General features: G+C 40.1%; 2 protein-coding genes across 6 annotated transcripts in view; one reads left to right on the top strand and one right to left on the bottom strand.

The window, feature by feature from the left end:
- Positions 1-2277: 2277 nt before the first annotated feature.
- Positions 2278-14899, bottom strand: LOC136421415 (ADP-ribosylation factor GTPase-activating protein 2-like). Of its 5 annotated transcripts, none has more exons than XM_066408700.1 (16): positions 14645-14899; positions 13544-13662; positions 12930-13002; positions 12401-12532; positions 11704-11896; positions 11241-11318; positions 10711-10764; positions 9655-9716; positions 9056-9198; positions 8514-8654; positions 8138-8272; positions 7360-7488; positions 6669-6713; positions 5628-5748; positions 4813-5016; positions 2278-4196 (listed from the first exon to the last, which is right to left on the bottom strand). In XM_066408700.1, the coding sequence occupies exons 1-16, from the start codon at positions 14711-14713 to the stop codon at positions 4179-4181; spliced, it is 1716 nt and encodes a 571-aa protein (XP_066264797.1). In that variant the 5' UTR covers positions 14714-14899; the 3' UTR covers positions 2278-4178. The 5 variants fall into 5 exon arrangements, with proteins under 5 accessions (XP_066264797.1, XP_066264798.1, XP_066264800.1 ...); XM_066408701.1 differs by having other exon boundaries at positions 11241-11315; positions 14645-14898; XM_066408703.1 differs by lacking the exon at positions 10711-10764 and having other exon boundaries at positions 14645-14897.
- Positions 8119-15017, top strand: part of LOC136421416 (T-complex protein 1 subunit beta-like) — a 57226-nt gene continuing 50327 nt past the window's right edge. The window contains exon 1 of the mRNA XM_066408705.1: positions 8119-8128. The gene's annotated coding sequence lies outside the window, so the exon portion shown is untranslated. The remainder of the gene's footprint in view (positions 8129-15017) is intronic.

Raw genomic sequence — 15017 nt, 5'->3', positions numbered from 1 at the left:
AGGGATGTCCATGGGGCTCAACTGGTAGCAGCCTCACATCTGGTTCCAATTACATGTAGTTGGTATTTTGGGAGACCCCGGTTCAATCCTGGGCAGGCCATCTCGGTTGGGGCTGCACCATCTTTGGGAAGGGACGTAAAATGGCGGTCCTGTGTTCGAGGAGGTTTGACGCTTTAGATTTAATAGCGCCTGAATATGACGTTGCTTAAGACACACAATATCTGTTATGCCTGAATAAGACGTTAGATAAGTCACACAAATGTTTGTATAAGATAGACTACGTAGTAGATTGGTCCTGCACAAATAAATACATACTGTATTTGCAGTGGCCATTTTGTAATCCAACATGTATGCTAAAAAAATGACTTTTTTTTCCTGTTCTCAATTGCAGTTCCTTATCTTACCACTAGATGGCTCTTCTGTATCGAGAGAAACGTATAAAAGAAACTTAAGTCTAATCTAGCTTTTCAATTATATTTGAAACTAGAAAGGCAACATTTTCAGGAAAATGCAGGATATTCCCCTTCCATTACCTACACCTGAAATATGACATCCTTAGCATTGACTGTAATGGTATTATGAAGTTTCTGCATATATTATGCGAACGAGGTCTGCAATAGCATAATTAATGGACAGTTGTATTCACCTTTCCTAAAGGTACCTACATCTCAAATATGACATCCGTAGCTTTTATGGCAAGGGATATGCATAAATTATGCACAAGGCCCTCATTATCATAATTTATGGCCAGGTTTTCTGACCTTTCCTAAATGTACCTACATCTCAAATATGACATCCGTAGCCTTGACAGGAAAGACAAGTACATACCTAAATTATGCAAATAAGGTCAGCATTAGCATGATTTATGGCCAGGTGTGTTCACTTTTTCTAAAGGTACCTACATCTCAAATATGACATCCATTTCTTTAATGGTGAGGAAAGTACAAGTTTATGCATACATTATGCAAATGGAGCCCTTATTAGCATAATTAATGGTCAGGTGTATTCACTTTTCCTAATGGTACCTACATCTGAAATATGACATCCGTAGCCTTTACGGTAAGGTAAACACAAGTTAATGCCTAAATTATGCAAATGAGGTTGGCATTAGCATAATTTATAGACAGGTGTGCTCACCTTTCCTAAAGGTACCTACATCTGAAATACGACATCCGTAGCCTTCGCGGTAAGGGATATGTGTAAATTATGCAAATGAGGCCCTCATTATCATAATTTATGGCCAGGTGTTTTCGCCTGTCCTAAAGGTACCTACATCTCAAATATGACATCCGTAGCTTTCATGGTATGGGGAATACAAGTTTATGCGCAAATTATGCAAATATGGTCCTCATTAGCATAATTTATGGCCAGATGTATTCACCTTTCCTAAAGGTACCTACAACTCAAATATGACATCCGTAGCTTTTACGGTAAGGAAAATACAAGTTTCTGCATAAATTATGCAAATGAGGTCCTCATTAGCATAATTTATGGCCAGGTGCGTTGACCTCTCTTAAAGGTACCTACATCTCAAATCTGACATCTGTAGCTTTCATGGTAAGGGAAATACAAGTTTATCCATAAATTATGCAAATGAGGTCCTCATTAGCATAATTTATGGCCAGATGTATTCACCTTTCCTAAAGGTACCTACATCTCAAATATGACATCTGCAGCTTTTACGGCAAGGGAAATACAAGTTTATGCATAAATTATGCAAATGAGGTCCTCATTAGCATAATTTATGGCCAGGTGTGTTCACCTTTTCTAAAGGTACCTACATCTCAAATATGACATCTGCAGCTTTTACGGTAAGGGAAATACACGTTTATGCATAAATTATGCAAATGAGGTCCTCATTGGCATAAGTTATGTCCAGGTGCATTCACATTTCCTAAAGGTACCTACATCTCAAAGATGACATCGGCGGCTCTTACGGTAAGGGAAATACAAGTTTATGCATAGATTATGCAAATTAGGTCCTCATTAGCATAATTTATTGTCAGGTGTATTCACCTTTCCTATAGGTACCTACATCTCAAATATAGCATCCGTACCATGTTACATATAGTACATATAACTTTCTGCAACATCATTAGTAGAGCTACCACCGCACATCTACTTGGTTTTTGGCAGAAGAAGAAGAAGAAGAAGAAGAAGAAGAAGAAGAAGAAGAAGAAGAACAGGCAAGCAAAAACAGTATATCCCCCTTCCCACTGGAATGGGAATATAAATAGAAATCAAGCTCTGGAATCAGCTCATCACAGTCTTTGCCAATTTCTTTTTCAGCTTTATTTAATCAATAAACTGCTGGATACCTGTCGACAGAGTTGTATGGTGCTTTGCACTTGTCTGTTTAACACATGGAGGAATACAGTGTGTGACCATCAACAATGCTCTAAACAATGTACTGGTAGTTATAATCATTACTGTAAATATACACAATGCTTTATTCAAACAACAGCTTTATGCTTACTATTAAGTTGACAAAGGAAACATTCAAGCCTTACTCAATAAAATATCTTAAGTATTACATAGCATAGAAGATCATTTTTGCACCACCCCATTTCATCTATTACAATGGTGGAATAAAATAAAATAAATTCAAAGTACTTGTAAATGAGGAAGTTGGAAGGTAGAAACTTTACCCTTGGAGATATTGGCTAGAATCTGAGGCAAATACAAACCCAGGTCAGACAGTAGCTAACCCAGGACAGATATTGGCTAACCCAGGACAGACATTGGCTACCAGCAGCCCAGGCCAGACAGTAGCTAACCCAGGTCAGACAGTAGCTAACCCAGGGTGGATATTGACTAACCCAGGACAGTTATTGGCTAACCAAGGTCAGGTATAGGCTAACCCAGGTCAGAAAGTAGATAACCCAGGTCAGGTATTGACTAACCCAGGACAGACATTGGATAACACTGCGCTTGTGTCCATTGACGATATTAACTTAGATAATATTGACATGGCATTCTGTGGAACAGGCATTTTACCAAAATAAATCTTAATGCGCAGGTATCACTTGGACTTCTTCTCAGTAGTTCTCTCTTATATCAAACTGCCAAAATTATTTCTTACAGCATTGCTAAATCAAACCTTACCATCAATTTTCAGTGATTATAACTATCCCAACAAAACATTTGCAGAATATGCTTTACCTGTACAAACTGTTCTTCTCAAGTATTCCTGTACAAATTTCATTAAATCACAAACTACTCCTAATATTTTGGCATATGCACCAAGGCCCCTTCCTTCTAGCCAATGTAATATGATAAACACCAATGATTCACTTTTTTTGCCAAATCGTGTGTTATGTTGTGGGAATATTCCTACCTCAAATGAAATGGTATCACCCAATCTGATACAGTGTGAACATTACAAAATGGACTGTACCATGCAGTAAGTAGGTAAATTCAATGTTTTGCATAACTTTGGTGAATCTATTGCTTGGTTGTTAAATATTCTAATGCTCTTTGACATCATGCTTTCTACAAGCAGCTTCTATCAGTGTTTTTCATATGAATCTTAAATTTTTTCCACATAAAAGCAGAATACATATGATAAATGTTTCTTTCCTTTTTAGTAAAGGCAGCAGAAAATCTACTTTATACTGTAAATCATTAAACCTTCGCGGTGGTTTTATTTTCACGGTTTTCTTGATGCCTTCTCCACTGCAAACTCAAGTCTCCTTTGTATGACTACAGTACTGCAGAACAACTGCGAATCTAAAACAGAGGGAAAACTTTCCTTTTCCCTCGTGATGTGAAATAAAACCACCGCAAAAGTACATGAATTTACAGTTTCTGTTAAAAAAAGATCAAGTTAACCAAAGCTAAAGTTGATTCTGTAGAAGTGTACAGGTTGGTTGACTATGTGTGATAAGTGTATAACATCTACTAACATAATTCCACTGGGGTACATAATTCCGCCGCCCTGAAATGATACATCCAAATAGATCTCCAACCCAACGTCCCCCAGTATAATTCAATGCACTCCTGTATATCTGAAATGTGCATACCTGGGGGTGCTGCAGTGGAGATCTCTCAAACCCACTCTTTTAAAAAGTAGCGGATTCATGTAACCCGGCAGATTCATGTTAATTAATGGAGGTTAGCACATAAATAGGAAGGCTGCATGGTGTTGGGAAGGTCTTCTCGCCATGGCATCGCTGCTCTCAAGACCCGTACTTGTCCTGGAAAAAGGAGGACAGAAAAACAGTTAAAACCTGAACATTGACGACATGAACTGGTGTCATACCTAGATAAAAAGGAAAGACAACATAGTTCTCGATTGATGTGATTTTAGCATGCTTACACTTGGACTTGTGATCTTAATGTCCACTTGATCATCATGATTAATATCACATACTCATTATATGATTGTCACATGATCATTGACTGATAGCCACATGATTAACACCATGTGACCACAATGGTACCATCACATGATGATCACATGACTGTCACATGATCAACACAATATGACCATAATTCTATCATCACATGATCAACACCATGTGACCATCACATGATCAGAGCCTGTTCATCACATGATCAGAGCCTGTTCAACACATGATCAGAGCCTGTTCATCACATGATCAGAGCCTGTTCATCACATGATTATTTATTTATTGGTTCGGCATGTTGCCAGGGTTACCCAACTAGCCAGAGGCTATTACTAAGGGCGAACCCATGTGCGGCCGACTGTAGGTTTTTGGACCATCGCACACCGGGGCATGCCCCTACTCTTTTTCGAAAGGTGTGGTGGGTTCTTTTACGTGCGCGGGGTGTATTATGATTATCCCTCACCTGTATGGTATTAACAACCCCGTTGACTAGAGTGGCCATTCTGGCGGCGGTGGACTTCACGCCCTCCTTGAGTTGGGACAGGTCGGGGCCGGCCATGTCTGCCGCGCTGTGCGACGACTGTCGTGGTCGGTCCTCACCAAACAAGTCAGCGCTAGAGATGGACTGGTTCCCGCTGAAACGGTCCAATCGCTGCTGAACCTCAAACTGAAAAACAGACCAAATTTGTACATGTGAAAAACATGATAGTGATATCAAACCAGTTCAGCTCAAAGGCACACAAAGAACAGTTGAGCTATTCTTCCACTGGTCGTGACAGAGAAGACAAGACGCTATGTACAGTATTTACAGGTTCATTGTACCAGGGAAATTACCCTAGCTATATTTTGACGAACAGTACACCATGGCTTAACGTTTCGTCCTAAGGACTGTGAACGTTTCCAACAGTGTACATATCAGGTGAGTAACAACAGCTGGGATTTGAACTAGAGGCAGGGTCAAGAACTAGGAACACTACCCAGCATAGAAACTCGCTTTTCTATATTTCACATATATAAGTTAAAGTTAAAGTCCTTTCCGCACCAGACGATGCATAAGGCGGCGACCATCTCCGATTCGGCAGCCCTGGGCTACACAACTTTGTGCAAGTCACTACAGCAGGGGGCTAGTCCACTGGTAGTGATGTGTGTTTAACTACCATACTCTTTCCCAAATGCTGAGTGAAAGCAGCATGTACCATTTTTGGTGTGACCCGGCCGGTCACATATACATGTATAAGCCAAGTAATAATTTCTACCAAGAGGGAGATAGAAGCTTACCTCTGGTTTCTCCCTTCCGAAGAACTGGTCTGACGAGATGCTCTTGGCGTTGGCAAACTTGGTCTGCGCTGCGTCGGTCTCCGAGTACGACATTCCCGAGGGCTCCTTCCTACGACTGGTCCTGAGAGAGAGAGAGTTGAATCAGAATCACTTGAAAGCTCATCTGTGTTGGTAGAAGTCATTCTGTATCAAAGTCAAACTGCAGTTTCTAACCCTAAAGTATTTGGACTTACCCAAATTTTTGACTGATTAAGTCCTTATCAAGGAATGAGGAATTTACTGTCTCTGTGACATCACGTTATGCAAATTGGACACAAGACTATGTACGTGAGCAGTGGATCATACATTGCAGAAACGTCTGCATAACGTGACGTCACAGAGACAGTGGATTGCTCATTCCTTGATAATCAGTTGAAAATTTGGGTAAGTCCAGATACTTGGGTTAGAAATTGTAGTTTAACTTTGATACAGATTGAATCAGAATCACTATCTAATGTATTCACAGGATATCCCAAATTTGCATTTGGGGGATCCCTAAAAGTAACTGACCCCCTAAAAAATGTTCGATCCCAAACAGTGCAACTGTGCATTTCTTTACATTACAAACAAGGACTATGGACATCATAAGATATTCAGTTGGCAGCATTTTGACATTTTATTTATAGACAGGCACTTGTGTTAAGCCCAGTTGAAGAAGCACTATTGCATAAAAAGGCACAATGGGCATGCAGTCTCTCTTGTAGAGTCTCTTGCACAATGCACAAGTCTGTATTGCACTGCTCAATACGCATATCTCGTTGTGCGCGCAACTGTTGCATGTCTTGAATGTACCTCCACCACTAGTGCATCACATTTTGTACATTTTATTTATACAATGCATGAATGCACAATGCACAAGTCTGTATAATTGCACTGCTCAATATGCATATCTCGTTGTGCGCACATCTGTAGCATGTCTTGAATGCACCTCCACCACCAGTGTATTATTTATACCCAGCACCCGTCTTTGCAGGCTTTTTCTATATCTCTAAGAAGTGGTACCTTTCATCCAGTTCTGATTGCCACTCTTCCTGTGTCATGTCATCTCTAGAATAGGTGGGTGAGTGTTAGATGTAAGGGGTACACAACCTACAGCTTGTAGAATCTTACATGTACTTCTAAGTGTGTTAGGATTTCTGTATATCGTGAAACTTTTGCAGTGGTTTTGTTTTCACAACTTTTGCGGCGGTCATTCTACCGCAGATACATATAGCATCGCGACTACGTCTCTACGTGAAATAAAACCAACATTCTACTGTACTCTATATGATTGTGTTTTGTGCAAGATTTTGCTTTACTCTTTGTCTGTAAGTGCAAGTTTATTCTTGAAGTCTTTCTAACAAAAGGGATAGAAAAGAACATTCTATATGCTATTTGTATGAATGATTAAATGACAATAACATAGTACCTGACTACCTGTTAATCTTATACTTCTTACTTTCGTTATTCTACTCATCAGTTATAATTTATCTATTTATCATCATCTAGTTGTCACAGTAAGTTATAAGTTGTTATTTATTCTTCTGTTTTATCAGCTTTAGTTACTATCGTTTCTAATACCAAGAAACTTGGGGAAGGACTAATTTCGACCATATTAATTAATTAGCATCTTCCTCAACCCAATCCAGGTGTTTTTTTAAAGATGTGCAAAATAAAGAATATAGAAATAGAGATGTAAGAAAATGAAACCAACCTTTCCCTGGATGGGGCAAAGTCATCCTCCCTCTTCCTGTCGATTTTCTCCCACTTCAGATCTCCCAGACCGTCATCTCCATAGTTCCCTCTGTCACGACCGCGGTCTCGGAAAGGGTTGTCATTATATCTGTGGTGTTCAGATAAAGTTTTCATTCTCAACAAGTTATCATTAATAATGAGATACAACACACTAGTTGTTCAAGCCTCTAACATAGCTTCCTCTGTCACGACCATGGTCTCGGAAAGGGTTGTCGTTATATCTGTGGTGTTGAGATAAAGTTTTTATTGTCAACAAGTTATAAATTGATAAGGAGATACTACACTCCAGTTGTTCAAACATATAACGTAGCTTCCTCTGTTGTGGCCAAGGTCTTGGAAAGGGTTGTTGTTATATCTGTGGTGTTGAAAAACTCCAGTTAGATAAAAGTTTTCATTTTTAACAATCTATAATTGATAATAATAACAGGAAGTACTGAAAATGTGTTTACTTTCACTGTGGTTTTATTTTGTGGTAAGATGAAAAGGGAGGTTTGTGCAGTGCTTTGAATTAGTAGTTGAAACAATTCTGTAGTACAGTAGTCATACAAAGCAGACATATTTGCAGTGTCATGAATTTGGGGTGGTCACCGTAAAAAACTGTGTATGACGAAAATAAAATCATTGTAACAGCTTCAAGATTTACAGTACAATTCTAGTTGCTCAAGTCTTTAACTCTCTAAAGTTGGCATAGTTGTCAAAGTTTTGCAAGCACAAAGAAAGAAAAATCTGTTACTCACTTTGGGGGTCCAGAAGTGTAGCTGGAAGCGAAGTCGTCAAAACTGTCGAAGTCGTCACGTTCCTTCCTCGAGGACGACACAGGCGTGACCTGGTCAATGACCTTCATCTCCTGCACCACCGAGTGGGACACTCCACTGGATGGAATCACATGATCGGGGCATGATCAGGGCATGAACATCACATGATTGGGGCATAAGCTTCACATGATTGGGGCATGATCATCACATGATCAGGGCATGATCATCACATAATAAACTTCAAAACATTCTGATGTTGAAAGAATCCCTTATAGAATGTTGGAAGCTTTTTTACCCCTGAAAATACAACCTTTTTTCACTCTACAAAATAGTACGAATGTCTTGCACTAGATCTCACCTCCTTGTTCCAGCCATCCCCATGCCTAGTCTCTCGGCTTGTCGCGCCTTGCGGGGGTCCGAGGCCTTCAGTTTCTCTTCTTGCTGCTTCATGTTCTTGCTCATGTTCATGTCTGAGTAGGCTAGGCGCATGGACTGCACCCTAATGTCATGGGAGAAGTAGTTTATAAACACGCAACAAAGGACTGACCCAATTTCTTTAAAGCTTTTAAATCAATCAGGATTAGGTAGAAAATGTTTTGTCATCAGAGCGATAGGTCAGGCGTGTACAATTTTTGCCACGAGTGCTTCGGTCAGGCGCTGGCGGTACAATAGCGGCCTTGTGCCGATAGTGGCTAAATGCAGTTTGAAATGTGATATATACCGTATCGGTTAGATTTGGGTGACATTTTTTCCGTTGCATGGCGAACACGTGCTTACAACAGAAAGCAAAACATCTCCAGAACAGCTGTTTGTTTTTGGGATTTGCAGCCATAAAGTTGCATATTTTCACGTTGATTCCAATGGAACCTCCTAATACAGGAATGAGACCATAATACTTACATGGGAGTCTCTTTACTCTCCTCCTTCTTGGTCTGAGCGTCCATCTCAGCTTTCATCTTGTCCTGTTCCAGGGCTTGTTTCTCGATCGACTTGAAGTCCTTCTTGACTTTCTGAGCACCCAGACCTCCTTTCTTAGCTCCCAACTGTAAGAAACAACATTATCAATCTTTCAGTCCTGGTCAAAGATGACAACTATGCAGGTTTTAGCCAAACATCACCAGTACTGTACGTTGCCAAAGGTTAGACATCGATCTAGGTTCTAAGATAGACAATACAAAAGTTATTCAAGCAACTGGTTAGGTTTGTTAACTTAACGGTCACATGTTTCAGTTAGCATCCACTATCTTTCGTCAGTGACTAAACTAGAACTATGACATAACCAGCATTATGACATCATTACTAGTGCAACAGAAGTATGTTCTTCTAAAGATCCTTGAAGACCATGTGCCTATGTTCATGCAAAATTATAACCTTTAATACATGAAAACATTTCACAACTTTTGACAACAAAATAATTTGCTTTGGACACAAAGACAAACAGAAAAACTTTCATGATGCAAGAATTGTTTCCAGGACCAACAATTATTAAGTTTACAAACCCCAGATTTTGTTTTCTTGGCACTAGCTGGCTTTCTGGTGCCTATAGTGGGCTTGTGGGTTTCTGTAGTGGGTAGAAAAAATGGACTTAGTATTTTCATACATAATATATCATTGTCCTGCCACAGTTCTCCAAAGCCATCCCAACACAAGCTTGAAGGAGCAAGTTGGATCTCAAGCATGATCCATAACACAATATTGCACATTGCATTGCAAAGGTTTAGTTAGAGCTATATGTAAGCAAGAATGATGGCATGAAACTGAAAAAGTGAAACGTAGATCAGCCAACAGTTCAAACAACTGGAACTAGAAAAACATTTCCATCAGAATTCTTGTACTTTCAGGCACGTACCATTGCCATTCTTGAGGGCAAACAAATGATATTCTGAAAGAAATAATGTGCATTGTATAATCTTAGCTGCACGAAGGAACTACAGCTGTCCTGTCCCTGTCAAAACTGGGACAGTACATTTACTAAGAGTAGGGATGGAGAGCAGTGTTAGTAAATTATGAAGCTGAAATAGCAAAACAAAATTTCAAAGCTGGATAGAAGCTGAAAGAGCATAGTGTCAACAGACCAACATGTAAACAAAAACAAAAGCATACTGAAATGCCTGCTGCACAAATAAGCATCTGACAATACTAGGAACTTTCTCTGGCTACATCCAGAACAGGTGAAGTGAAAAAAAAGGCATCAGTTTAACCTACAAGCAACATTATAACTCTAGAAACCACTTGACCCCCCTCCCCATCAAATCATTGGATAGATACAAATTTTCAGAGCATGTTCAACCTCCAATATCACTATCTGACATTCACCTGTGGGAAGCAAAAGCAGTTTGCTTTGTTCTATCTCTCTTTGATTTGCATGAAACCTAAATTAGATGCTCCTTTTTATCTGCAAACTCTCCTGAAACCTGATGCTTTTACAACTCGAACTATAATTTCTGAGAGATGAAGAAAACTTGAATTTTTCGAAAACCGCAAGCAGACAAAAAACAACAGGAGGGGGAGGGTAGGTAAGGGGTTTTCAGACATGCACTATGCACACAGCTCACGGTCTAGCCTGCGTCCTGACAGCAACGCTGCCTCTGGAGTTGGTGTCAGGGCCGCTAGGGGGCGCACAGAAACGGTTACAGTGAATGAGTGGTCGGACCAACCAAAAACACAAACCTTCTTCAAATAAACTTTGACTCATAAAGAGTCATATGTAGGGCTGTCTCCAGCTTAAACTTTTTTCTGTCTCTCTCCTTATTTGGGAGTCCATGTTGTTGATTCTCATTCTTTTATCTGTCATGCTAAGTTTATGAAAATACATTTTCATCAATTTCATATCATAAAGCTCAAATTTTTTTGACAGACGGTGTGAAATTATCTAATGGTATGGAACTATCCGTTCCAACACAAAAATTTCTGTTCTGGGACGGACGGACAGGTCCTGGAGACAGCCCTGCACGTATGTGACACAACAGCAAATTCGCAGACACAATGTGTAAAAAGACGCAAATCTTCACATTGATACGGTTTCAATCACTCTGTAAAAATAATTGTTCCTCTTGAACATGACACAGCTGTTTGTGTAACTAACCTGCGGTCAGCTTGGCTGATGTAGGTGACATGCTCAGTGCTGCGTGGACGTCTGGTGCCCGACCGTCTGCATCTTCTGCTGGTTCGAGAAAGATCGCAGTTAGCATGTAACATACAAATCTTAAGTGTTTCAAAAAATCATTACAGTAGTACAGTTTAAATTTTAGGGCACAGTGAGAATGAAGAGTTCACTGTGTCTTCCAGCAACACATCTTTTACAAGACAGAGCATACATGTACGTGGATGATGTGCGTTTGTGATTACCACATGAAAACCACAAACTTTTCCAAACATTTCCAAATCTACAGCACACTAAAACAGGGCCAGCGTGAAATTCCTTTTCTGTCATCCCAATGCCCATCAATCATCCCAATGCCTATTACATGTAAAGGAAAGATCCAACAAAGAATTTTTTCCTCCCACTGTGTACAAACTTATACCAAAAATGTATACCAAGTTATTACCTGATTCTTCTGCCTTCTTCCCATTGGTCGGCATCTGGATGGGCGTGGACAGGGCCGACCCGACCAGGCTGGGCGCGGCGGGGGAGACGGGCGCCGGTTTGGTTCCGTTGACATGCTCGTCGAAGAAGTCGACCTCCTTGTGTTCTGGCGAGGTCGGCTCGTTGATGTGTCCGTGTCCGGTGTCAAAGTGGAGCTAGAAGGGGCAGTTTGGTCAGACATTAAGTTGTTATGCTGAGTTAACATGTACCAGCGTAAACTTCAGCAAAAATAATCTTGATCTATGAAGGGTTTTAGGTGGTTTAGAACAAAAAAGCATTGATTTCTGTGTTTCATTTGAAAATTTACCGTATTGTATGGGATGATTGTGTGTCAGTTGAGCTTGTTCCCAGGCATTCGTGGAATACAAACTTGTATTGTTTCAAAATTGCAAGTCCATATAATATTTACTTGCAAATCTTAAAAATCACATGCAAATTGCAAGTTCCTTCATTGTACATGTATTTTGAACCCTGTAAGTGATACTTAATTTGTTAAGAAACTTTGAAATACAGTATACTGCTTCTTTGACAAATCATCTGTTTAATATTTTTATATATTAAGCTTGGATTTTGCAGAGTAAAGTTCAAAACTAACTTTTTATTTAAAAGCATACTTGTGGAGTTTCCTTCTATAGATTTAAAAGATTAAGGTCTCACACCTGTGTTCCATATTTCCTCATGGCGGCAGAAGCCAAGCCGTGTAACTTGTCCTTGTACAAGGTCGCAGCCCGGCTGTTGTACTTCATCTTGGCGTCGTTAGTGGTGCAGCCGTGCTGGCGAAAAAACTGCTCCTGGAAAAATGAAGCAAGAAGAATGATGAGGAAACAATGCTTTGTTTTGATTAGTTACTCAGATGGTGCATAGGGCAGCACTGATCTCCGTTTCTGTTGTCCTGTGCCTTTGGAACTTTGTGCAATCACTATAAGTTATAACAGAGGGTGAGTGACATACCCGTTCCCAAATGCTGAGTGCTAAGCAGAAAAAGCAGTATGTACCATTTTTCAAAGTTTTTGGTATGACTCGGCCGGGAATCGAACTCAAGGCCAACCAATGTACCAGTTCTTTGTATTGATACAGATATAAAAACTCAGGCAACATACATGTATACAAGGAAGACTTGCTAGCATTTTTGAGAAACTTGAGTTGAAACTCGGAACATATGAAGTAGTGTGTTGTACATGTACTTACAGCATGGGCATTTCCGCCTGCCTGCATACAGCGCAGCTGGTGCCATGTCCAGTTAGTGTCCAGCTGGGTGGACCTGTGGACAGGGCAGTAAGGTGGGCACAGTCAGAGGCAGCTATAGATAAGTTACAGTTTCATCCTTAGCCAGCAGTACTACTACTTTCAAATGTTGCATTCATGATCTAAACAACTTGGTACAGTGTTTAATGTAAGCATTCCCAGTTCTTTGCTACAAAGAAGTACCAAATGAATCACTGCTCCTACCAATGGGTGTGGTCTGACTAATGAAGTGTTATACTGAGCATCTGACCTTTACAGAAACATCACATTCTTCTCAGGTTCTGAGAAACTACACGTTGTGTCCCAAACATTTTTCCACACACAATTCCCGAGTGGAACGGCCTGTCTGGCTTGGTCGTGTTGTCTCTCACAGATGAGACTTTCCGGGCCAGGCTGGAGGCCTGCCCGCCTTAGCCTGGGACCCCCCACCCCTACTTTGCCTCTGATGGGGTTATTTGGGACAACAAATTGGTCAAGAAATCTGGTAATTTCTGAAGTAACTAGATTACACAATGACGTCAAATGACTAACAACACAGTTATACTCATCTTACTGACCTGACAAAGGACAGGTGCACGCCCAGAGAGCGGTGAGTCGCCGAACAGTCGATGCAGAGGAAGACCCCATAGGTCACAGAACTCCAGGTCGGGTTATTCGCTTGACAGTCAAAACATATCTGGACAAAAATAATACAGTCGTATTTCAGTGTAAAAATGTACTTTCATGTTAATTGTGTCATTTATGAATTGGTATGTTTCTAATAGAGGCATAACTTGGTAGAAGTTTCATTGGCTTGAGTCAAACAACAATCAAAATAATCTCCAAGCAGATCTATCAGTGACATGGCAGTATCAAAAGGGCCAACCATACAACCAGTATCCAAAAGGCCTTTTGGAAAACTGTCTCATTTTAATCGGGTCTCTCGAGGGAGGAAGAGGATAACCACTTGTAAGTGTTGGAATAAAGGTATATCATTAGAACTTTCACTTTTTAAGGACACAAAACAACAACAAATTAGAGCACCGCATGTGCTGACTCAAATCGTTTCATTAATTTCATTGTTACGTAAAACGGACTTCGAACTTTACATAAACATATGTTTGAAAGCAAATGCTTTGCAACTACTCTTTCAATCAATAAAACTTAGTAGTTTGACACTAAACGGTAAATGGTAGTTTTTGTAATCTCTTTGTAATCCAATTTAACGCGATGAAGAAAGAAGCCATACGCATTTCATGTCTGAATAGTGTGATTCTAGTAAATGAATGGACGGGTAGCACATTTTCATTTGTTTTAGGTGTGAAATTTCGCTACTCAAATAAAACCTCATTAGAATAATAAAGTCCATTGTGCAGGTATGGCTTCTGTGTTTTCAACGGCAGATATCTGAATCCTTAGGACAAATGTGATGTAATCTATCCTTTGAGTAGGTCCAGAGAAGATTCGAGACGAAACTGTTGGACCAGGAAAAAGGTCACCTGAAAGTACGTCACGTATTTTTGTCTGTCAAAAGACCATACCGGCTTTTTTTCGGGCAGGTATCTGTGGAAAATGGTGTCTTTCCGCCAAACTCCTCACACCAACCAGACAACAGGCGGATTGTTTGTATCCAGAACCCTTCCTCAAACTTACGGATGGTGTGAACAAATAAATCTTACCTTATTTGTCGGGATAGAGCGAAGTTTCTTGAAGATTGTGGCGATGTCTTGCTTGGTAGGATCCGCCATCTTGGAACTATGCTACGTCACCAAATTTACAGGAAGTGACTGGATGGGGAAAGTTTTCCACCACTTTGACAATAAAAATCAACACTTTAGATAACTTTTTACAAGACTATACAATTATACAGCTTTATAGTAGCGTTTCTAACGGTTTTCAGTGCGTTTTCCAGTGTTTTTAGGTGGTCTCTTTCGAGGTCATTGACCTGATATACATACAGTGCGCGCTCATTGGCTAATTGTTGCCGTAAATGAAGTACAGGAAATGACGACATTTTACGATAGTATGAACGACTTTCGGCTCAGATTTTGC

Source organism: Branchiostoma lanceolatum, chromosome 16 (assembly GCF_035083965.1).
Source record: "Branchiostoma lanceolatum isolate klBraLanc5 chromosome 16, klBraLanc5.hap2, whole genome shotgun sequence".
In the NCBI taxonomy this organism is placed as follows: Eukaryota; Metazoa; Chordata; class Leptocardii; order Amphioxiformes; family Branchiostomatidae; genus Branchiostoma; species Branchiostoma lanceolatum.
Note: the sequence above shows the minus strand (reverse complement) of the source record. Positions and strands in the feature narration are given on the sequence as shown.